The sequence below is a fragment of the Telopea speciosissima genome, chromosome 5, assembly GCF_018873765.1.
Source record: "Telopea speciosissima isolate NSW1024214 ecotype Mountain lineage chromosome 5, Tspe_v1, whole genome shotgun sequence".
Classification (NCBI taxonomy): Eukaryota; Viridiplantae; Streptophyta; class Magnoliopsida; order Proteales; family Proteaceae; genus Telopea; species Telopea speciosissima.
The window spans coordinates 15,098,463-15,122,450 of record NC_057920.1 but is presented as its reverse complement, the minus strand read 5'-3'; the positions used below and the strand labels follow the sequence as shown (position 1 = coordinate 15,122,450).

General features: G+C 39.2%; 1 protein-coding gene across 1 annotated transcript in view; it reads left to right on the top strand.

Annotated features, from left to right (window-relative positions):
* Positions 1 to 23,988, top strand: part of LOC122661912 (transformation/transcription domain-associated protein-like) — a 96,722-nt gene that overhangs the window by 72,340 nt on the left and 394 nt on the right. Inside the window, exons 22-34 of the mRNA XM_043857423.1 lie at positions 2,702 to 3,355; positions 3,722 to 3,982; positions 4,093 to 4,449; positions 9,867 to 10,276; positions 10,352 to 10,781; positions 11,116 to 12,417; positions 19,770 to 20,030; positions 20,146 to 20,436; positions 20,534 to 20,998; positions 21,730 to 22,161; positions 22,449 to 22,727; positions 23,083 to 23,634; positions 23,728 to 23,937. Of these exons, the coding sequence (XP_043713358.1) occupies positions 2,702 to 3,355; positions 3,722 to 3,982; positions 4,093 to 4,449; positions 9,867 to 10,276; positions 10,352 to 10,781; positions 11,116 to 12,417; positions 19,770 to 20,030; positions 20,146 to 20,436; positions 20,534 to 20,998; positions 21,730 to 22,161; positions 22,449 to 22,727; positions 23,083 to 23,634; positions 23,728 to 23,937 (5,904 nt within the window). The remainder of the gene's footprint in view (positions 1 to 2,701; positions 3,356 to 3,721; positions 3,983 to 4,092; positions 4,450 to 9,866; positions 10,277 to 10,351; positions 10,782 to 11,115; positions 12,418 to 19,769; positions 20,031 to 20,145; positions 20,437 to 20,533; positions 20,999 to 21,729; positions 22,162 to 22,448; positions 22,728 to 23,082; positions 23,635 to 23,727; positions 23,938 to 23,988) is intronic.

Below are 23,988 nucleotides of genomic sequence, written 5' to 3'. Positions count from 1 at the left end.
AATTTTATTTTTTGACTATTTTTATTGGATTCAAATAAGGGGTATTAGCTTATTTATGAATAATATCTTAAGCAAATGAAGATATTAGGGATAAATAAGTGTCTGTCTTGGTTTCTGGCATAAATATTTGTCTATCCTGGTTTCTGGCATAAATACGTTTCTGTATACCAAGGTTTCCCACCGTGATGACTGAGACCACAACCGAGATCACAAACCAAGATCTTGGCAAGACAATGCAATCTTCTCATTTTGCCAAGCATCTCGTCTCGGTTTTTAAAAAAACCGAGTTCTCGGCGAGTTCTTGTTCCATGGTCTCGACCTGGTTAAGACACTGAGTCAAGATGAGTTTTCGAACTATGGTCTAACTCTAACTTAGGGAATAAAGCACTAGACTAACTAGGAAGGTAAAAGAAAGAATACTAAAGATATAAACCAACTATATCACGTTAGGACAAACCCCCAATCGCAATATCTTAACATGATCATTGATTTCTTGCTTATTTTCTTAGTTCTTTGCTATAGCTTCTAAACTAAGCAGCCTGGAATTCATTTACTAGATCTGATCTGATTTTCAAGAATTTTACATTGAATGATAGGTCTGGTTAACCTCTACATTGGACCCGAATTGCATCCGGATATAATTGTTGGATATTGAGATATCAATTTAAAAAAAAAAAATCCAATCAATTATGTCCATAACCCGATTCTGTCGACTTCTATAAATGACTCTGGTTGTAGTTATTTCTTCTAGATTCTTTTCTAGAACCTTGAACCGCATTAGAAAAGCTTCAGCAAGAGGAATGTTTGAATACCAAGGATCCGCCAATAGGTGATTTTCCTGCCATTGACATTAATCAAGACTGATGCGAGATTCAAAAGTTTCATTCTTTGCCATGATCCCCTTCCATTAGGTGGTTCTGTAACTCTCCCATAACTGCTGCATGATTGCTTCTTCTATAATTGCCATTTATATTTGGCCTCAAACAATTTCCAGTAGGTGTTTAATTTCTTTTCCTAATATTGGTAACCAGCTTGATAGCATGTATTGGATTGAGTATTTGCTTATTCGCACCCCACCTTTCTCCTTGGCTGTGCATACTTTTGCCTTTTCTCCTAAAATGATACTTTTGTTCTGCCTTTGATGCATCACACAAGAAATTTGTAATGCTAAACTAGGCTGCTTTTATTAATTTGAGTTCCCTCCCCTTGAGAAGCGGCCCCTTTCTATGCTGCAAGATTCTTGTCCATTCTTTATACTTTATTAATTTAAGGGAAAGGGTTTGCTGCCAGGCTGCATGGATCCTGCGCCAGCACAGGGGCCAATAGGATCGCGCACACGGGCATCCAAGGGGAAGGGTGGGGTGGTCATTTCACTGTCCCATGGGATCGGGCGCAGGGGGATGCTGCTGGGCAGCGTTGTTTTCCCTTAATTTAATAAATGCAGATTTAATTTAAATAAAAATTGTGGTTCAGTCAAAAATTTTCTTCCTCTATATCTATCTCTGAGACGTTTGGACTTTTTCAAAACTCCATGGACATGCAGAATAGAAATGCTATCCTATTTTATCAGAAGGAGCACCATAAGTCCTGCAAAAATGAATCAAAGGCAGGTTAAATCTCTACACTGGAAGCTAAGAGAGAATTGCTTTATATCCAGCACCTTCCTCTGGCTATGGATTGGCTCTTAGAATAATTTACTTTTCATCCTGACCTTAATTTAAACATCGCAAAAAGGGCTAGGAGAGGCCATGTTAAACGAACGTATTATCAGAAACTTGAATATGATTTAATGGGCTACGTCAGGAAGAGAAACCCCCTCAGAAGAGAATGGTTTGTTCATATGCCTTTTCTGTAATTTTACCAAGAGTTTCAGTGATTCATATGAATAAGAAAAAGGAACAGGGATCTCCCTGCCAGCCAGAGTTTTCTTGAGCTTGGGAGAATCCTTCTGGAACTCCATTGATCAGCACAATAAACGTAGCTGAAGAATAGCTGGCCTCTACCATTATGACTCTTTGACTCATCGATTGATTTAAAGAAAAATTCTGGAATATCCCCATGGCTCAAGGACCACCAGTAGTATAGTCAATTGCTAAAATCATTAGGAATAAGTGAAGACTTCTTTTAAGTACTATGCTTGACATGGGCCTAACTGTTGGCCCTTGGGGCTCAATTTTGAAGGACTGTGTCTGAGCTTTGTGGACTTAGACCTGGGTGACAGCTGATGCTGATAAGCCCATGGATTGGATACTGCATGAATAATGTAGGTGAATATTTTGTTTCTGGTGGGTTTATCTTGCTAACTCTGGGATCCTTGTGGATGTTCTTATGGAAGCACATATTTGCTGGTGTATGGAAGTGCCTATCCTGTTACTTCCTTTTTCTTTATTCAATAAGTTCCTTACATTACGGTTAAAAACCTAGATATTTGCATGATAAGGTGAAATTTATTGCTACAAGTATTCCTGTAATTGTATCTTATAATTATATAATTATGTATTTCCTTATGTTTTATAGGAAATAATAATTATTTTCTGTGCATCCACCTCTTTGAATTTTTCTTGTTGTAAAGTTGTCTGGTTTCTGATGACAACGACAGCGACGATGAAATCCCCCCCTTTTTTTTTTAATGAAAACGATATCCTGGAAATTAATCAAATTATACACTGTCTTATAACCCTAATTTCGGTTTTGAGTGCAGGTTTTTGTGGCTCTTCTTAGAACTTGCCAGCCAGAGAACAAGATGCTGGTCAAGCAGGCGCTTGATATATTAATGCCAGCATTACCCCGAAGGTTGCCTGCAGGGGATTACCGTATGCCAATTTGGATCCGTTACACAAAAAAAATTCTGGTTGAGGAAGGTCATTCAATTCCTAATTTAACTCACATTTTTCAGCTCATTGTCCGCCATTCGGATCTCTTCTACGGCTGTAGGGCACAATTTGTGCCTCAGATGGTTAACTCTCTCAGTCGCCTTGGGTTGCCCTTCAACACCACTGCAGAAAATAGACGCCTGGCCATTGAACTTGCAGGGTTGGTTGTCGGTTGGGAAAGGCAGAGGCAAAATGAGGTTAAAGTGGTACTTGATACAGAAGGCCCTAACCAAACTAGTGATGTATTTAATCTGGGTCCTGTTGGTGGTGAACCAAAACGCTCGTCGGAAGGTTCATCATTACCTGATGAATTAAGTAAACGAGTAAAGATTGAACCTGGTCTTCAATCCATATGTGTCATGTCCCCTGGTGGTGCATCATCAATCCCCAATATAGAAACTCCTGGATCTGCTGCACAGCCTGATGAAGAGTTCAAGCCTAATGCTGCTATGGAAGAAATGATTATCAATTTTCTCATTAGAGTGAGCATTTACCTTTTTCTGTCCTCAATTTTGATAATAATTTTTTCTCATTTGTTTTGGCTCTCTAGATGTGAATGCTTTTTCTTCAATTTCACATTTTCACTGTTATAAAACAACGATATGTTTAATGTTCTTGCCTTGAATTATGATTTTTCATGATTTTTTTGTGTGTGATAGTTTTATGTTCTTGTCTTGCTACCGAAATCATGGTCATTGGAGTTTTAAAATAAATTTGTTAAATTATCCTCATTCTGCAGATCATATGTAGGTATTGTGAATCTTTATTTATTATTATTTTTTTTTTGGGGGGGGGGGGGGAGAACTATATTTAGATTAACATTTTGTACTTGTGGTTTCTGGAAATAGGTAGCTTTGGTCATAGAACCCAAGGATAAGGAAGCAAGTTCAATGTATAAGCAAGCTTTGGAGCTATTATCCCAAGCTTTAGAGGTGTGGCCTAATGCCAATGTTAAGTTCAATTATCTGGAGAAGTTGTTAAGCAGTCTTCAACCATCCCAATCCAAAGACCCAGCAACAGCTTTGGCACAGGGTCTTGATGTCATGAACAAGGTTTTGGAGAAGCAGCCGCATTTGTTTGTCCGCAACAACATCAACCAGATTTCACAAGTACATTCAAATAAGCTATTTTTTTTTAGTAGCTCAAATTTTGTACACCATATTATTTTAGTATTTAGATTTGTTATTCTTTATGAATATTATGGATTTATCTTTTACAGATACTTGAGCCTTGCTTCAACAACAAAATGTTGGATGCTGGCAAGTCTCTGTGCTCCTTGTTAAAGATGGTCTTTATGGCATTTCCTCCAGAGGGACCTAATACGCCACAAGATGTGAAGTTATTGTACCAAAGGGTTGAGGATCTTATACAAAAGCATCTTGCAGCTGTGACATCTCCTCAGATATCGCTTGAAGTTAGTGCTGCAAACTCCATGATAAGCTTTGCACTCTTTGTCATTAAGACTTTGACTGAGGTGCAGAGGAATTTCATTGATCCATTCATTTTGCCTTTGGTTCGTGTCCTTCAACGCCTGGTACGGGATATGGGATCATCTGGAGCTCCTTACATGAGACAAGTAAGCAGTATCTGTTTGTGGAGTAATTCACTTCTGTTTTTCAGTAATTGATTGTTACAAGTTTGTAATATATAGCTGATTTTATGTTTTTAAAAAAGTCAGGTTTCTACCATTCCTTCTGACATAACGCTTTCTGGCCATTATTTTGTACCTCTAATTTAAAAAAAAATATTCTCATTTCCCCCCTGGGTGGATTGGGAACAACTTTTTTATGGCTTTTGCAGCCTCTATAAGCATTCTTATCTATATAAAAAATAAATATATGAATCACATGAAAGGAAAAAACCAACACTGTATTGGGGAAAATCTACATTGATTACTGTTTGTCAGCTAGTGCTTGAAAAGGTCTATAAGATTCTGATGCAACAATGTTCTATACATGTAACTTTCAATAGTTTCATTGCGTCTCAGGTTCGAGTGTTGTTGTCTGAGATTCATTCTCTTGAGGTAAGTGTGCACAAAAAGGCTGAAATGTGTATTTGCATAATTTGTTGATACAAGTGAACCACCATCCGAGGACTAGAAAGGAGGTGATGAGGTAAGCTAGGCTGAAAAAAAACTAATGAAACCAGAATCACAGTGAACCAGAAACTGAAGATATATGGCATAAACTAGATATGATTTGAAGTAACAAATTATAAATCTGGTGGGGTTGAAACTAACATATAATAGAGGTCCTAATGGGGTGAATAAATGGTTAAAATATTAAAGCAAACTTACTGTTAGATAAGGAGATATGAACATTGACAGAAAATAGAAAGTAAGGAAATCTTGAATATTTCTCAATCCATCAGTGTGATGCAGTATCACTTGACTGGTTGGACTGGCATGGTAGGTTTTGGAGACCCAAACCCCGACAAAACCAGTCCAATGGTTTTTGGTCCAACAAGGGTTGGAATTAGTTTATTTATTTAGTCTTTTATTTGTTTCAGGATGAATAGTAGGAGTTAGAGTTTGAATTGCAAGTTGTTATTTTTTATATCAGAGTTAGAATAGGAGTCTTGTTATTATCTTCTTTAAGTACTTGCATTGTAACCAAAGTTGGAACAGATTAATAGAGAATATTGTTTGGTTGCTACACTGTGAGAGTGTGTGATTGTGTGAACTCTTTCCCGTCCCCTGCAATCCTGAAATCCTATTTCAGGGTTTTCCCTTCTTCCCTACCTGCCCTCCACCAGAGTGTGATGGTGCTCAAGTTTTGGTCGAATGGAATACAAGGAGAAGGAAACAACATAGTCAAATCTCTTCCCAATCTGATGGTTACATACTTAGAAAATATTGACTGAACTTCAGACATATGTGCTGTAAATAACCCCCCCCTATCACAGATGTGAAACAGTATGTAAAATTAATAGAAAACAAAGGAGTTTATGTGGGAAACAACAAAGGATTATTAAGATATAAAATAAGTTCAGAGTTCACCCAATAATAATTCACGATATAGAGAGGAAGTTGCTGGAATACCTGCAGAACAGTAATAGAAGAAAGAGAAAAGAAAAGAAGAAGATAGAAGGGGATATGACCATTGGCTTCACCATCTAAGGCCTGCGGGAAAGGCTTCACCATCAGTCCTAAACCGACGATTCACCACCTTGGATTTGCCACTTGCTTCACCACAATGCACACCCTCACATGGAGCTGGTTTTTCAAAACATCAAATCTGTTGGCTGGCTGCCGCTTTCTCTTTATTTATAGTTACCAATGGCCACAATACAAAATGAGTATCTCTTCTATTGTGTGCGGTTTCTTGGCTGCCATGATATTTAGGAACTTCTAGCAAGAAGATCCCTTGTTATTACAAAAATAGAAAGAAACTCTTAGTTGCTACTACTTTTAATGACTAGGAGCCTTATTACAAGAATAAAAACCAAAACAACATAATGACTAGGAAAGATTGTAGTAACTTCACATGTGGCAGCAACATGGGCCCACATAATCAACCAAAATAGGAACTTAACAGAATAATTTCTGTTGTTTACCAAAACTTACGTAAAATGCCAATGAAGAAGCTCAAGATAGAGGAAATTGATGATGATGGAGAAGGATGAATTATGATAATCCCCAGGTGGTCCAATCTTACAGAACTAATCAAACAAAGAGGCCAGAATGTTGTCTTAAAGTACAATACAGAACTAATTTCACTTTGTTAGCCAGATTGGAGGGCAAAGATCCATGTAACTGGCCCCATTTAGTTGGGATTAGGCTGAGTTGTTGTTGTTGTTGTGAAATATAGCAATGATAATTTTATGTAATTATGTTTATATGCAACACCCCATTTAGTTGGGATAAGACTGAGTTGTTGTTGTTGTGCAATATAGCAATGATAAATTATATAATTATGTTTATATGCAACACCCCATTTAGTTGGGATAAGGCTGAGTTGTTTTTAGTTGTTGTTGTTGTGTAATATGGCAATGATAATTTTATATAATTATGTTTATATGCAACACCCCATTTAGTTGGAATAAGGTTGAGTTGTTGTTGTTGTTGTTGTTGTTTTATGTTTATATGTAACATAGAAGCCATATTGCATTATCAATGTAATATGATATAATTATGCTAGTAATGGCTTAATATAAGAAAATCAACATATAATAACAGAGCGTAGATTATAACCATATTCATCAAAAAACAAAGTAATAAACTTAAGTCAACGTAAACTTGTGAAGTGTCAACAAAGTGCATTGTCGCCTTCGACCCAAGAAAGAGCTTGGATGCCTAGGCAGTTCCTAGGCTACGCCTTGACAACTATGGCTAAAAGTTCATTCAAGCACACCCATGAACACACACTGTAGACAAAAATAAAATTTCAATGCAAGAGTAACTCAAACTCGTATGCCTGAATGGCTGGCTGCATAGATATATATGGACTCTCAAAATCTGAATCCTAAGACGACTAGAAATAGCCTAAATCAGTTACTAATCAAACTAGCTATTTAATTGACCAATAAAGACTTAAAACTACTCATATTCTAACTAGGAAACCTTACCATAGTTGTCAAGGTTTCGCCTAGGCATCCAGGCACCTTCTTGGGTCCAAAGCGACAACACGCCTTGTTTGATGCAAGAAAGGTGACTGCCTTGGACACCTAGGGCGTCATCTTGTGGCCTTGTGAGCCTTATATTGTACCAATTTTTTGACCCTTACGAGTTTACGTTGATTTATGTTTATTGCTTTGTTTTTCTTTTATGAATATGCTTATATTATATCCTATGTTTTGTTTATTATATGATGGTTTTCTAATATGAGCTCATTACTAGCATAATTATATCATGTTGCATTGATATGGCTTCTATGTTGCACATAAGCATAACTATATAAGATTATCATTGCTATATCCAAGGTTTAAAGTATCGGTATCGGGTATCGTAACACTCGAGTGATTTTAAGAGATGTATCGTATCATATCGTATCGTATCGGAGATACGTATCGATCGGTGCAGAAACGCATGAAAATGATCAAAATACACATGAAAATACACTTTTGGACACAAAAAACAATATAAACAAGCAATTTATGTCATATATCATGCAAAGAAACATGGATTTTGAACTCAAATCTTTGTAAATGTATACAAAGAATGCAATACTAAGTTAGTTTAACATATTCCCTTTGAATCATAGCAAAAAAAAGACCAAAAATCAAAGATTTTAACAAAAAAATCAAGTTTTTTTCAAATAACCTACCTTTCCCTTCAAGAACACCTTTTGATTTCGAATGTGGGTTGTTGGATGCAGCAAATGCTCAGATTCCAGCTCCTTTAGGGTCGTTTTTTACTGAGGAATCAAAGCCCTAAAAAAATCTGCTCGAAAAACTGGGTTTGAACATGGATTTGGAGGGTTTTCTCAAGGCTGGACCTGCGTTTTTTCCGCCTGGAAGCTCCTGTCTCGAGTTTCTGCTGCTAAGAATAAACATTGCCACGTGTTTTTTTGAGTGGGTCGAGACGTCTCGATACATATTGATATGTATCGGTCGATACATATCGATACGTACCGATACGCTAAAAAATATTAAAAAAAGGGTCAAAAGGACGTCTTGGCTGTATCGATACATATCGAACGTATCGTATCGTATCGATATGTATCGGTCGATACATACCGATACAGTCGAGACAATTAATTTTTTTTAAAAATAGAGATGTTTTGGCCTGTCTCGTCTCGACATCGACCGATACCGAGGCGTATCGGCCGATACGATACGAGACTGACCGATACTTTAGTCCCTGGCTATATCACACATATTGCATGCCTAGGGTGCCTAGGCCTTGGGTCGCCTAGTCGCCCCTCCAACTGAAAAAGGAAAAGTACAACTTTATTCCTATTGTCTCTAGGATACCTAATAGAATTCCATTAATAACTATTAAACTAACTAATAAAGTAAATCTCTTATTCCTAGCTCTTACAGTCTTACTCTTAGTTTAGGCCCAGTAAACTAACCAATTGCAATGAGAACACCTTCAACCAAAGGCCCACCACATATGTAACCCAACCCAGGGCTTATTTCCAACAAAATAAGCAAATTTCTGTGATTCTCCTGCATCGCTGTCTTTTACCCATTCAGTGGTATCTGGAACTAAACTCTGAATGCTCAATAAAGCCACTTAATTTGCACAGTGTTAATCAGTTTGCATCCTTTATGGTAATCAAACCAATTACCTCAAGTACATGTGGAAAGTGTTGAAAAATCCTGCTTTCCTCTGGTTTGTTTACCTCTCTCTCTCAATGGAAAAGTTTAATACATGAAAAAAAAAATACGGGAACTTGTCGCTAATTCAATAAAGACATGGGCCAATATGTTTAGATTGTTAAGCACAATCTCTCTCTCTCTCTCTCTCTCTCTCTCTCTCTCTCCTGACAAGTGATGGGATGATATATTGAACTTCTGGATAATACAACCTGCTTGCTCGATTGCCATTTTTATTGCTCTTTGAAATTGCTTTCTTGTCTTTTTGCATGATTAAAATTTTAAAATGCATATATCTTGAGTTCTGGTCAACTGTTCTGTGCTCTAGGTTGTCTTGCACTGGTACAATATTTGACTGTTATGTCAGAAAAATCTAAAGGTTAGTCTGCATAATTTATGCTCTAGTATGCAGGGTATAATTCTATTGATACACGTAGGTGATATCCCTTGCCGAAAGTAAACATGTTTAATGGTTAATAGTTTGATGTATGCATTCTTTGTTTCATTCAGATGGCAATTGGTTGGGTCTAAGTCACGTGGGAAAGTTTTAATCATCTGTTTGGTTTGATTTTCAACACCTGAGATCTCTTTGTTGGGCTTGTGTTTCTATTGTTCTCCGCCTCTGTTTTTTAATCTCAACTGGGAAATACCATTTATTGTAGAATGTTTATATCTCTTCTCTACATAATAAACATTGAACTACATTAAGCAGTGGAACTTGTTCCATTCCAGGGTCAGAGAACGGAGCCCGATGCTGCTGGTCTTGCTTGTGCTGTTGGTGACATCGGATCAGTGACCTCTAATATGAAATCTGTCTTGAAACTTATCAGTGTGAGGGTCATGCTTGTTTCTGAATGCAAAAGATCTATAAGCCAAATACTAAATGCATTACTGGCAGAGAAGGGTACAGATGCCAGTGTGCTACTTTGCATACTTGATGTGATAAAGGGCTGGATTGAAGACGACTTCAGCAGGTTGGTGGCATCCGGTGCACCTGGTGCCGTTCTTACTCAGAAGGAGATAGTTTCGTATCTTCAAAAGTTGTCACAGGTTGATAAGCAGGGTTTCTCCCCTAGTGCACTAGAAGAGTGGGACAGGAAATATCTTGAACTTCTTTATGGACTTTGTGCTGATTCAAACAAGTAAGTAATACTCTAATGCTCCTTTCAACATTCTTTGATCAGGCCTGTTGATTTAATGATTTGATTTACTACCAGGTATCCACTGTCCATGCGACAAGAAGCGTTCCAGAAAGTGGAAAGGCAATTTATGCTTGGTCTAAGAGCAAAAGATCCGGAGATCAGACAGAAATTCTTCTTGCTATATCATGAATCTCTTGGGAAAACATTGTTCACAAGGCTGCAGTTTATCATCCAAATTCAGGACTGGGAAGCTTTAAGTGATGTCTTCTGGCTGAAACAAGGCCTTGATCTTCTTCTTGCAATCTTGCTTGAAAATGAACCTATCACTCTTGCTCCAAACTCTGCCCGGGTTCCCTCGCTTTCGGCCCAGGGTACTCTGCCAGAGCGTCCTGGAATGCAGCAACAGGTTCCTGATGCACCTGATGATTCTGAAGGGAGTCCATTGACACTTGATCACCTTGTATATAAACATGCGCAGTTTCTGAATGAAATGAGCAAGCTTAAGGTCATTGATTTTGTTTCTTTTGGATAGTTCCCCTAGCTTAATTAAATATTTGAGGCCTATATTAAGTTGATATTTACTTTTTCTCTTGAAGTTCTGTATCTCTGCTTTCCAATGGTGGAAAAGGTGGCTGTCATGTAATAACCCAAGATGGTAGCAAGGATGGGTTATATAGATTAAGGACAGAAGGTCTCTTTAGGTTTAATAGCTGAGTTGGTTTGACCATCCTTAGTCTATCTGATGGGGACTTGAGATTTCCAATATTTGTATTAGGGCTGAATACATTTATTGACTTGAATTTTTTTTCTTTTTGGTGTGTCTGTCTCTCTTCTTGTAGGTGGCTGATCTTGTCGTTCCTTTGAGGGAATTGGCTCATACAGATGCTAATGTTGCATATCATTTGTGGGTATTGGTATTCCCAATTGTCTGGGTAACTTTACACAAGGAAGAGCAGGTGGCCTTAGCTAAGCCAATGATTGCTCTATTGTCGAAAGATCACCACAAAAAGCAGCAAGGAAACAGACCCAATGTCGTACAGGCACTTCTAGAAGGCCTTCATCTGAGCCACCCTCAACCACGGATGCCAAGTGAACTCATCAAGTATATTGGAAAGACATATAATGCTTGGCACATCTCATTGGCTCTGCTTGAAAGTCATGTCGTGTTGTTCATGAATGAAGCAAAGTGTTCTGAGTCTCTTGCTGAGCTTTATCGATTGCTCAATGAAGAGGATATGAGGTGTGGACTGTGGAAGAAGAGGTCAATTACTGCAGAAACACGAGCTGGCCTTTCTCTAGTTCAACATGGTTATTGGCAACGGGCACAAAGCCTATTTTACCAAGCCATGATCAAGGCAACTCAGGGCACTTACAACAACACAGTTCCAAAGGCTGAAATGTGTCTTTGGGAAGAGCAATGGCTTTATTGTGCTAGTCAACTTAGTCAGTGGGATGTGTTGGCAGACTTTGGTAAAAGTGTTGAAAATTACGAAATGCTGCTTGATTGTCTCTGGAAAATTCCAGATTGGGCATACATGAAAGATTATGTAATTCCTAAGGCTCAGGTAGAAGAAACTCCCAAGCTCCGTTTGATCCAGGCTTTTGTTGCTCTTCATGATAGGAATACAAATGGTGTGGGAGATGCTGAAAATATAGTGGGAAAAGGTGTTGATCTTGCTCTAGAACAATGGTGGCAATTGCCTGAGATGTCTGTTCAATCCCGTATACCTCTTTTGCAGCAATTTCAACAACTCGTTGAAGTACAAGAATCATCCAGAATTATAGTGGATATTGCCAATGGAAACAAGCAACTTTCTGGAAATTCTGTCGCAAGTGTTCATGCTAGTGGATATATGGATCTGAAGGATATCCTTGAGACATGGCGATTAAGGACTCCAAATGAATGGGACAACTTATCTGTTTGGTATGATCTACTTCAATGGAGGAATGAGATGTATAATACTGTCATAGATGCATTCAAAGATTTTGGCAGCACAAACTCACAGCTACATCACCTTGGTTACCGTGACAAAGCATGGAATGTCAATAAGCTTGCCCACATCGCCCGTAAGCAAGGTCTTTATGATGTTTGTGTGACAATACTTGAGAAGATGTATGGCCACTCAACCATGGAAGTGCAGGTACAACCAAACCTAAAGTCGAACAGCCATATCATCAGTCAGGACGGAAATTATCTCTCCTCCTGCTGCACAAAACTGAGTACCTAAGGGTGCTTGGTTCTCTGACCACACATTTTTATCTCTTTTTTCTTTTTCATTAACACATGCGTCTACATTTTGATAAACATTTGCATCTTCTAGTTATTTTTATATGATAATATTATTAGTGCTTTTGGCATGAGATATGCCACTCCAAAAACTATTTGAGATTCTTTTCTAAGACTTTTAAAGCTTCTATACATTTTGTGCGCTCATTTTTCTCCCTCACTCCAATATTTATTGCCAAGATATCTCGTACTTAGTTATGATATATAATTATTGATAATGATGTAAGATTAAAGGAGGTTTCAATATATCGATTCATTAGTTTATCTTATCAAGCTTTGAATGTGTAAATAAATTTCAAAAATATAATTACATTTTGAGAAAATGTATGACTAATTTTATAGTATTTATAATATTTTCATCATAATAATTTTTTAAAAGTTACTAAAATATAGCTATTATATAGAATTTTATTTCAGTTAATGCATTGACAATTTCATAATCGATTAGAAGGAATTTCTATTTAATAATGTTCACAAAACAGAAAATTGGGAGAATGCTTGAATGATCAATGTGATCAAGCTAGCCATATATTAATAGCATTAAGGATTACATCCTAATGGCCAAAAAACCCCTAGCTTAGCCGACTTAGCTAAGCAATACATAAAACATATAATAAAGCCCCCAAAAGACCAGAATACCCCCACGGTATTCTGGTTTACATTATTCAACACTCCCCCTCAAGTTGGGGCAAAAATATCAAACATGCCCAACTTGACTAAGTTAGGATGAAACATATTTCCAGGCAGCCCCTTGGTGAAAATATCAGCAAGCTGATCAGTAGACTTCACAAAAGGAACACGAATCAGTCCGTCTTTTAATTTTTCCTTGATGAAATGCCTATCCACTTTAACATGCTTGGTACGATCATGCTATACTGGATTATGTGCAATGTTGATTGTAGCCTTGTTGTCACAGTACAACATCATAGGAAGATGAATAGGAACACCAAGATCTTGTAGCAAACCCTTCAACCAAAGCAACTCACAAATGCCTTGTGCTATAGCACGAAATTCTGCTTTGGCACTGGAACGAGCCACTACATTCTGCTTCTTGCTACGCCAAGTCACAAGATTGTCACCTACAAAAGAACAATACCCAGAAATAGATTTGTGATCAGGAGAGCCAGCCCAATCTGCATCAGTGTATGCTTCCATCCGTAGGTGATCATGTGGAGACAGGAGAATTCCTTTCCTTGGAGATGACTTCAAGTAGTGAAGAATACGAAGAACTACCTCCATATGGGAAGAGTAGGGGCCATGCATAAACTGACTCACAGTACTCAAAGCAACAGTAATGTCTGGACGTGTGTGTGAGATATAAATCAACATCGCCACTAATCTTTGGTACCGGCCTTTATCAACAGGTTCACCCTCTTTTTCCTTGAGTCAAATACTAGCATCCATAGTAGTATCTAAAGGATGACACCCCAACAAGCTAGTTTCAGCCAATAAGTCTAGGACATACTTCCTTTGGGAGAGAAAAATGCCCTTAGAAGATCTGGCAACTTCAATCCCAAGAAAGTACCTTAGTTTTCCTAGATCCTTAATCTCAAACTCCTACCCAAGAAAAGTCTTCAAACGGCTGATCTCATCGCCATCATTACCTGTGACAACAATATCATCAACGTAGACTAAAGAACAGTAAGTTTTCCACCAACCCTCTTTACAAAAAGAGTGTGATCAACATTACTCTGTTTGTAGCCCACAAAAATCATGGCCTTGTGAAACCGGCCAAACCACGCTCTAGGTGACTGCTTCAGCCCATAAAGTGCACGCTTCAACTTACACACTTTGCCTTGGTTTTTGTCACAAGAGAACCCTGGTAGAATGTCCATGTATACCTCCTCATCAAGTTCTCCATTGAGAAAGGCATTCTTCACATCCAGCTATTGTAAATCCCATCCAAGATTGATTGCACACGATAGCAAAACTCGGACAGTATTTAGCTTTGCAACAGGGGCAAAGGTCTCCTAGTAATCAATCCCATATGTCTGAGTAAACCTTTTTGCCACGAGTCGTGCCTTATATCTATCCACTGTGCCATCTACCTTCTGTTTCACCACAAACACCCACTTGCATCCAACAGTCTTTTTCCCTGGTGGAAAAATCACAAGATCCCAAGTGTTATTTTGGGCTTCCATTTCTTCCATCATTGCTGCCTTCCACTTTCCATCTGATAGAGCTTCCTGCCAATTGTTAGGAATACGAACAGAAGAAAGGAAAGAAACAAAAGCACGAAAAGATGGAGAAAGGGAGTCATAGGAAACAACATGGGATATAGGGTGCTTAGTGCAAGCCCTGACACCTTTGCGAACAACAATAGGTAGATCAAGAGAAGAAGTATTACCAGGTGGAGAAGTAGGTTTTGGATCTAGGTTCGGCAACTGGATAGGTACTGGTACTGCAGTGGATTGAAGCTGCTTATGTTTCCTTGTATAAGTCTACACATTAGAATCATTAATCCTCTTCTGAAATTCACTAATGGTTTTCTAGACTGGAGTTTGCTGGACTGGAGTTACCTCCCCCTGAATAGGAATGTCAATATTACCTGTAATGGTCTCCCCCTGTATAGGAACCTCTCCCCCTGAGGTAGAGGGAGGACTAGGAGTAGGAGGAATAAGAACAGACTCATTGTGAATATATGGAAGGGGAGGTTCTATGGTCAACACATCTTCACTAACACTCTCCTCCTGAAGAGGTGGGGACGAATAATATGAGAGGTTCTCATGAAAGACCATAGTTATCAAGGCGTCGCTATGGCGTCCATGCTTCTTGGTCGCCTTGGGCGCCATGGCAGGCGCCTTGTCGCCATGGCGGTGTTGTCTTGAATTTTGCCCCTCTAAAATGCCATGGTTGCTTGCTCGCCTTGATAACTGATCAAAGTACGACGGGCAGGAGGATAATAACACTTATACCCCTTTTGGGTGGTAGAGTATCCCAAAAAAATACAGTAGAGACCACAGGGCTCAAGTTTACTAGGGGATCTAGTATCCCTAGCAAAACAAGCACAACCAAAAACCTCAGGGGGAACAATGAAAGTAGTAGAGCCGTGTAAGAGCTCAATAGGAGACTTGGAGTCAAGAACCCAGGAAGGCAGCCTATTAATTAAATAGGCTGCAGTAAGGATAACACCACTCCAATAAAATAAGGGAACATTGTGAGCAAACATAATTGCTCTAGCTACCTTCAAGAGAAGGCGATTTTTTCTCTCAACCACACCATTCTGGGTTGGAGTATCAACACAGCTGGTCTGATGTAAGATTCCATGGGCAGCAATGTAGTTTTGAAACTGAACTTCCATATACTCTCTCCCATTGTCACTTCTCAAGATTTTGAGAGTGGCATTAATTTGAGTTGAATCATTTTGTGAAAAATGCCGAAAACAAGAAAAAACTTCATTCTTGGTATGCATCAGGTAGACCCAAGTGGATTGAGAATAAAAATCAATGAATATAACAAACCACCGATGACCAAAAAGAGACACTTTACGACTAGGACCCCACACATCAAAATGAACCAATTGAAATAGGGAAGAACATCTTTTATTACTAATAGGATAGTTTGAATGTGTCTGTTTGGCCAAGACACAAGCCTCACAAAAAAAATTCTTCCTTATTACAACTGTTGACCAAAGCTGGAAATAAATGCGATAAAATTCCTAAAGGGGGGGGGGTGTCCTAATCTAGAATGCCATTGGTGGAGTTCAGAAGAGAAAGATGAAGGCGGGCATAACTTGGAAGGCAATCCACCATTTACTTTACCCGATCCAATCATCTTCCCCGAGTCCAGTTCCTGAAAAACATAATGAGTGGGAAAAAAAGTCACTTTGTAATTCAAATCTTTGGTAAGACTACTAATAGAAAGCAGATTCGTAGTGAAATTTAGTATATGCAAAACTGAAGACAAGGTGAGACAAGGGGAGCAACTAATGGATCCTTTCCCAAAAACAGATGAGAAGGAACCATCAGCCACTTTCACCTTATCCTTGCCAGAAATAGGGCAATAAGTATGGAAAAGGCTAGAGGAACCTGTCATGTGGTCAGTGGCACCGGAGTCTATGATCCATGGAGTGGAGACAACCAATGCACAATGACCAGCAAAGAAAATACCTGAACGGGCAAAGTGGGAACCTGATGGAGAAGAGTAACTGGCAGGAAGAGATGTAGTAGAGGCAGCGGAAGGCTGTAACATACGCCTAAAAGCCTGTAATTCCTCCTGGGAAAGACCATTGTCAGCAGTGGGGGCTGGAGCTACACTTTCAGTGTGATTACCTTTGTTTTTAGTTTTAACACGACCACGTTTGGCCTCAAAATCAGCAGGCTTCCCATGTAATTTCCAGCAAGTAACCTTAGTGTGATAAAGTTTATTGCAGTGGTCACACTTAACAGGTTCCTTGGTGGAAGTAGTAGCAATGGGGGAAGCATCAATAGGAGTAGCAGGGGCAGAACCAGCCTATAGGGCAGACCTATCAATAGAAGACTGGTGAAGCATGGCAAATCTCCGAGATTCTTCAATATGAACCAAGGCAAAAGATTGCTCCAGGGTAGGGAAGGAAACCCTAATAAGAACCTGCTGACGAATGGGATCATACTCAATGTTCAGACCTGCCAGAAAGTCATAGACCTGAATTTTATCGACATGTTTCTTATAGGCCGCAATATCTATAGGAGTGGAAGGCTGAAAAGCAGAGTAGTGATCCAGTTGCTGCCAAAGACCTTTAAGGGCAGCATAGTATTTAGAGACAGGTAGCTCCTTCTGTGTAGTGTCATGAATTTTCTTTCGAATTTCGTACACTTGGGCATTGTTCCCTACCTGTCCATAGGTCTCCTTGGCAGCACTCCATATGTGATGGGCAGTGTCCAATAACAAATAATTGCTGGAGAGGTCAGGCTGCATAGAGTGTATCAAATATGCCATAACCATAGCATCATTAGACATCCATCGAGCAAGAAGAGGACCAGGTTCAGAGGGTGCAGCAGAAGTGCCAAGGAGATGCCCAGTAAGGCCATGGCCAGCAATAGTTAAGTAAGTAGAACGGGACCACATCAGATAATTTGTCCCATCAAGCTTAATAGCTAAAGCATAAGGAAGATATTCAGGCTTATTATGTCCTTCAACATCAGAAGTAACGGATGTAATATCAGACCCATCCATAGCAGCCATATATCATAAACAATGCACCAGCCGAGAGCCAAAAAAACCCATCAAAACCTGATGGATATAGGCAGAATTCGATCCAAGGTTGTGGAAGGCTGGAAATCTGAAAAAACTTCAGTAGAAGGGAGCACCAACAGTGTCAATTGATCCTTGAAGTAGTGTGGATAAGATCTCCAAAGATCAGCCAAGTAGAGAAGAGAAAAACCAAAAATCGATAAGAGTCAGGGTTTTGAGGTTTTTCAAAACCCTGAAGAGAGATCAATAATTGGTATGGGCTTCAATAACTTGAAAAATCTGTGATAGTTGCTGTCCAATATTGCTATGGTGGATCTCCAATAGGGAAAATCAGCTTCCAATAGGAAAGAGAGCTCGATCTTCAAGGAGGAGAGAATTCCAAAAAATCGCAGAGACACAGGCAGCAGCTATCGAACTTGATATGTGATTAAATCATCTGTTGAAGAGGTTAGATTGAGGGCAGCATCTAGATCGTGTGATCACCTCATTAGTGCTGCCCTAGTGATGGAAGAGACCCAAGGAAAAAAAAAAGGAAGAGAAATGGAGAAGATCGAGTGGAAGAGGGTGGAAAAGAAAAAACGATGGAGGGGATGGGGTTTTGAAAACCTAGATCAGAGAAGTTGGCTCTGATGCCATGTTAACAAAACAAAAAATTGGGAGAATGCTTGAATGATCAATGTGATCAAGCAAGCCATATATTAATAGCATTAAGGATTACATCCTAATGACCAAAAAACCCCTAGCTTAGCCGACTTAGCTAACCAATACATAAAACATATAATAAAACCCCAAAAAGACCAGAATACCCCCACGGTATTCTGGTTTACATTATTCAACAAATAACAATGACAGCATCACTACCCCCACCTAACAAAATATCATAGTAATAATAATAATAAGGGTAAATTACACGTCACCCCCTGGTTTTCAAACGAAACTCAGATCACCCTCTGATTTTTGAAAAAACTCAAATCACCCCCCTCTACAGTAATGGTGTTAGTCTGTTGTTAGTTATTGGTGTGAATGGACCATTTTACCCTTGTACTAAAACATTATAATTAAATTTACAATACACTGCTAAAGGGTAGTTTAGGGATTTAAATTTATTTAACTGGGTGATATCATCACTCAACGGCATAAAACTAACGTTAGGGGCTAATTTGTCATATTGGGGTCTAAACCAGGGGGTGATTTGAGTTTTTTCAAAAACCAGGGGGTGATCTGAGTTTCATTTGAAAACTAGGGGGTGATGTGTAATTTACCCTAATAATAATTCTTTCACATGGCTTTTCAGGTGGGGCTGAAATTTGGTGGATTGGTAGACCCCATGGTCCCCTGCTGTTTCATGTTATGTTTCAGCCAAAGGGAGCTTGCCAAGTGAAAAAACAAAGCATGCACTCTCCCATTTCCTGGTTTTTTCAAAGTCCTTATTTTGTCCCTTGGCAAATTTTGTTTGGGATGATACTTGACATGTGAGCAGGGGACCTAGGGGTCTACCTGTTTGCAAAATTTGGGCTCTATCCAATCTGCAGCGTGGCAGATCTGGGTCCTTGTAAAAGGGGCCATCTATACGGCCATGTAGGGGCCTAATATGAATATTAATAATAGTAATAATAATCATCGAAAGCAGGGGTAAGGCTGTGGACTTTATGTCCCTCCCCAGACCCCGCGGTGGTGGGAGCCTCATGCACTGGGTCTGCCCTTTAATAATATAATAATCATTGTCATCCTCGTCATGATGTCGTCGTCATCAACAGACACTATTACATACTGTATTGGTAGTCAGTGATGGACCCTTATTACTTGCTACATGTTCCATCCACTTGGGTTAGTTTATGATGGATGAATGATATGCATCAGTAGCAAGCAGCTTGAATAACTTCATTCTGTACTTCTGTCCTTGCATGGTTATTCATTATATCTTGGACATCTCATGCTTTTTTCTTTCCTGCCATTTCTTTGAAGTATTACAATTTTTCCATTTCACCATGGTGCATTAACATGGTATATCTTTTCGGTTTTTATTTTTTGTAGGAGGCATTTGTCAAAATAAGAGAACAAGCAAAAGCTTATCTGGAGATGAAGGGAGGACTAAGCAGTGGTCTTAGTTCGATCAATAGTACTAATCTTGAATACTTTCCCGTGAAACATAAAGCAGAAATCTTTCGCCTCAAGGGGGATTTCCTGTTGAAATTAAATCAGTGTGAAGATGCTAATACTGCATATTCCAATGCCATCAGTCTTTTCAAACAATTGCCAAAAGGATGGATAAGCTGGGGAAATTATAGTGACATGGTATTCATTTTTTTTTTTTTTTTTTTTTTGTTCAAACCTTGCTTTCTTAACATGACATTATGTTTCAGCTTGTCAGATGTAACTTGATAAATTTTTAATTGTTTACTTTCCACAGGTTTACAAAGAAACCCAAGAAGAGATTTGGTTAGAATATGCTGTGAGTTGCTTTCTTCAGGGAATCAAATATGGTGTCTCCAACTCCAGAAGCCATTTAGCCCGTGTCCTATATCTTCTCAGCTTTGATACTCCTAATGAACCTGTGGGAAGATCATTTGATAAGTACTTGGACCAGATTCCACATTGGGTTTGGCTTTCTTGGGTCCCACAGCTATTACTTTCTTTGCAGAGGACAGAAGCACCTCACTGCAAACTTGTGCTATTAAAAATTGCTACTGTGTATCCACAGGTAAAATATTGAAAGCTTCTTGAAGGATCAACTTCTACTCATCTTCATTATCTCACAATCAAAATTCTCTTCTCCCCCAAAAAAAAAATTTTTGCAGGCTCTATATTACTGGTTACGCACATATTTGCTTGAGCGCCGTGATGTTGCGAATAAATCTGAACTTGGAAGGTTACGAATGCAGCAAAATGTGTCTGGGGCTGGTACAACTTCTTTAGGCTTGTCTGATAGTGGTGCGAGAGTACAGCCTCATGTTGGAGGTTCTCTAACCTCAGACAATCAAGTTCATCAAGGCCCTCAGTCTGGCAGTGTTGGCGGATCACATGATGGTGGAAACCCTCATGGACAAGAACATGAAAGGACCACAGGTGTAGAAGGAAGTGTGCATGGTGGGCATGAACAACCTTCACAGCAAAGTTCTTCAACCATTAGTGAAAGCCAAAGTGCATTAAGACGTAATGGTGTGCTTGGATTGGTAGCTTCTGCTGCTAGTGCGTTTGATGCTGCAAAGGATATAATGGAAGCTCTTAGAAGCAAGCATACTAATTTGGCTAGCGAACTTGAGGTAGATAACATAGCTTCCTTTTTCTTTTTTTTTCTTTTTTTTGTTGGGGGGGGGGGGGGGGGGATGGGGTAGGCAATGGAAAATTTTTCATTTGACATGGAAATGAAAATAAAGACAAAAAGTGAACCCAGCTGTTGTGGTTATAATCAGAAAAAATAAAAGAGAACTGCAATAAAAAGACAAAGATACATAATTGTTCTCTCAAATCAAATTTTGCTAATTCTCCCCGAGCTGGTTTTTTTATTCCATTCTCTTCTTTGTAGCTGTGCACTTATCAAAAGATAGCCTATCAGAAACAAAACAAAAAATCTCTCTTTCTCTCTCTCTCTCACTCACACAAATTACGTCTCTGTGTACACTTTATATGGCTTAGCAGTATGGTTTCTCCTTTAGCTTCATAATCTGAGCAAAACATGTCATGCATTAAAAGAATATGGAAGTGTTGACAGTACCAAACAGAACCAAACAAAGAATGATGACCATATGAGATTTGTCAATGCTCATTCTATAACTGAAATTGTATTACTTTTCCTTGTGTTTGTTGTGTGGTAATTCTGACCACATGGAAACAAAGAGAATGTTATCCTTGATTGCCCTGCCTGCTTGTTAACTTGGATTCGCTAGACCTAATTTTCAGAACATAAAAGGACCTCTTGCATATGATTATGAGCAACTATTTAATTCTTTATTACCTTAACATGAAGTTTCATAAAATATCAATCATTTTGCAGACTCTGCTTACAGAAATTGGTTCACGGTTTGTTACTCTTCCTGAGGAGAGACTTCTGGCTGTGGTAAATGCTCTGCTTCATCGCTGTTACAAGTACCCAACTGCCACTACAGCAGAGGTTCCACAATCCCTGAAAAAGGAGCTGTCGGGCGTTTGCAAGGCTTGCTTTTCGGCTGATGCTGTGAATAAGCATGTTGATTTTGTGAGAGATTATAAGCAGGACTTTGAACGTGATCTTGATCCAGAAAGCACCGCTACTTTTCCAGCCACCCTTTCTGAACTGACTGAGCGACTGAAGCACTGGAAAAATGTTCTTCAGAGCAACGTTGAGGACAGATTTCCAGCTGTCTTGAAACTGGAAGAGGAAAGCAGAGTGTTGCGTGATTTTCATGTTGTTGATGTTGAAGTTCCGGGGCAGTATTTCACCGATCAGGTAACCTGAGTCAGTTTCTGGAATTGGGAGAGCAACCTAGATTAAGTCAGCTTTATCAAGCTGCATTGTCTACTGTCTAGAACTTCATGCTGAGATGTGAATATTCTTTAGAATAAATGTTTTTGAGTGATAAGATGTTGAAAGCCTTAATGTAGGAATTAAACGCCATTTACTACTTTGGAAGGATGATTTCATTTTGCCAGAAATCATTTCGGCTGCTTTTTCTTTGTAACTATTTACTTCTAATGTCATCTTTGTAATTTTTTATTTCATCTGTGAACTTTCAGGAAGTTGCTCCTGATCATACAGTGAAGTTAGACAGAGTTGGAGCTGACATTCCAATTGTGAGACGGCATGGAAGCAGTTTCCGCCGACTGACACTCATTGGATCTGATGGTTCTCAACGCCACTTCATTGTTCAGACATCTTTGACTCCTAATGCTAGAAGTGATGAACGAATACTGCAGCTGTTCCGTGTGATGAACCGGATGTTTGACAAGCACAAGGAATCAAGGCGCCGCCACATATGCATCCACACCCCAATAATAATCCCTGTTTGGTCCCAGGTGACTTATAATCACTTTTTGTTACCACTGAATTATTTTTTTTTTTCCCCCTTGTGAAATCTCTGTGAAATGGATTTTTTTTCTTTTTAAATATTTATAATTCATCTGGTTGAACATGACTAGCAGTACACATACACGCATGCTGAGAAGTTTGCCCTGCTGATGGGGGTTCTCACAATGAGATCTTCTGTTGGCGAGTGAACCATCTCTTTTTATGACCTGTTGGACAATGGGTCTTGATTGGGCTGTGCATGTGTTCCATGTGTACAGCAGAGGCAAGGAGCATGATTGCTTCTTATTCTTTCATCCAGCTGGAAGTGTCTCTAGATTTGTAACTTCTCTTATGTTTTTTTAGGTCCGAATGGTGGAAGATGACTTGATGTATAGCACATTCCTTGAGGTTTATGAAAATAATTGTGCACGTAACAATCGAGAGGCAGATCTCCCGATTACCCATTTCAAGGAGCAATTAAATCAAGCCATCTCCGGCCAGATTTCTCCTGAAGCTGTTGTGGATCTCCGCCACCAAGCATATAATGAGATAACAAAGACTCTTGTCTCTGATGGCATATTCTCTCAGTACATGTACAAGACTCTTCCAAGTGGTAACCATCTCTGGGCTTTCAAAAAGCAGTTTGCCATCCAGCTGGCACTTTCTAGTTTCATGTCATTCATGCTACAAATTGGGGGACGGACCCCCAACAAGATTCTGTTTGCAAAAAACACTGGCAAAATATTCCAGACTGACTTCCACCCAGCTTATGATGCAAACGGGATGATCGAGTTTAATGAAGCAGTGCCTTTCCGACTGACAAGGAACATGCAAGCATTCTTCTCCCATTTTGGAGTGGAAGGGTTGATTGTTTCTTCCATGTGTGCTGCTGCTCAAGCTGTAGTTTCACCTAAAGTGAGTCCTATCATGACATTTCTTTTAATGGAGCTTTTGATTAGCACGATTATTTTGCAGCTGAAGTTTTGATGGTATTTTTTACATTTGCAGCAAATTCAGCATTTATGGCATCATTTAGCCATGTTTTTCCGTGATGAGCTGCTGTCTTGGTCCTGGAGAAGACCATTGCAAATGCCTTCCTCACCTGCTCCTGCTGGAGGCAGCTTAAACCCCATGGACTTCAAGCTTAAGGTCACAACCAATGTGGAGCACGTCATTGAACGGATTAAAGGTGCAGCCCCAGACAACTATTTCGAGGAGGTAATACAGTTTTTAACCACCCAATGCATCCCTTCTTTTGGATGGTGAATT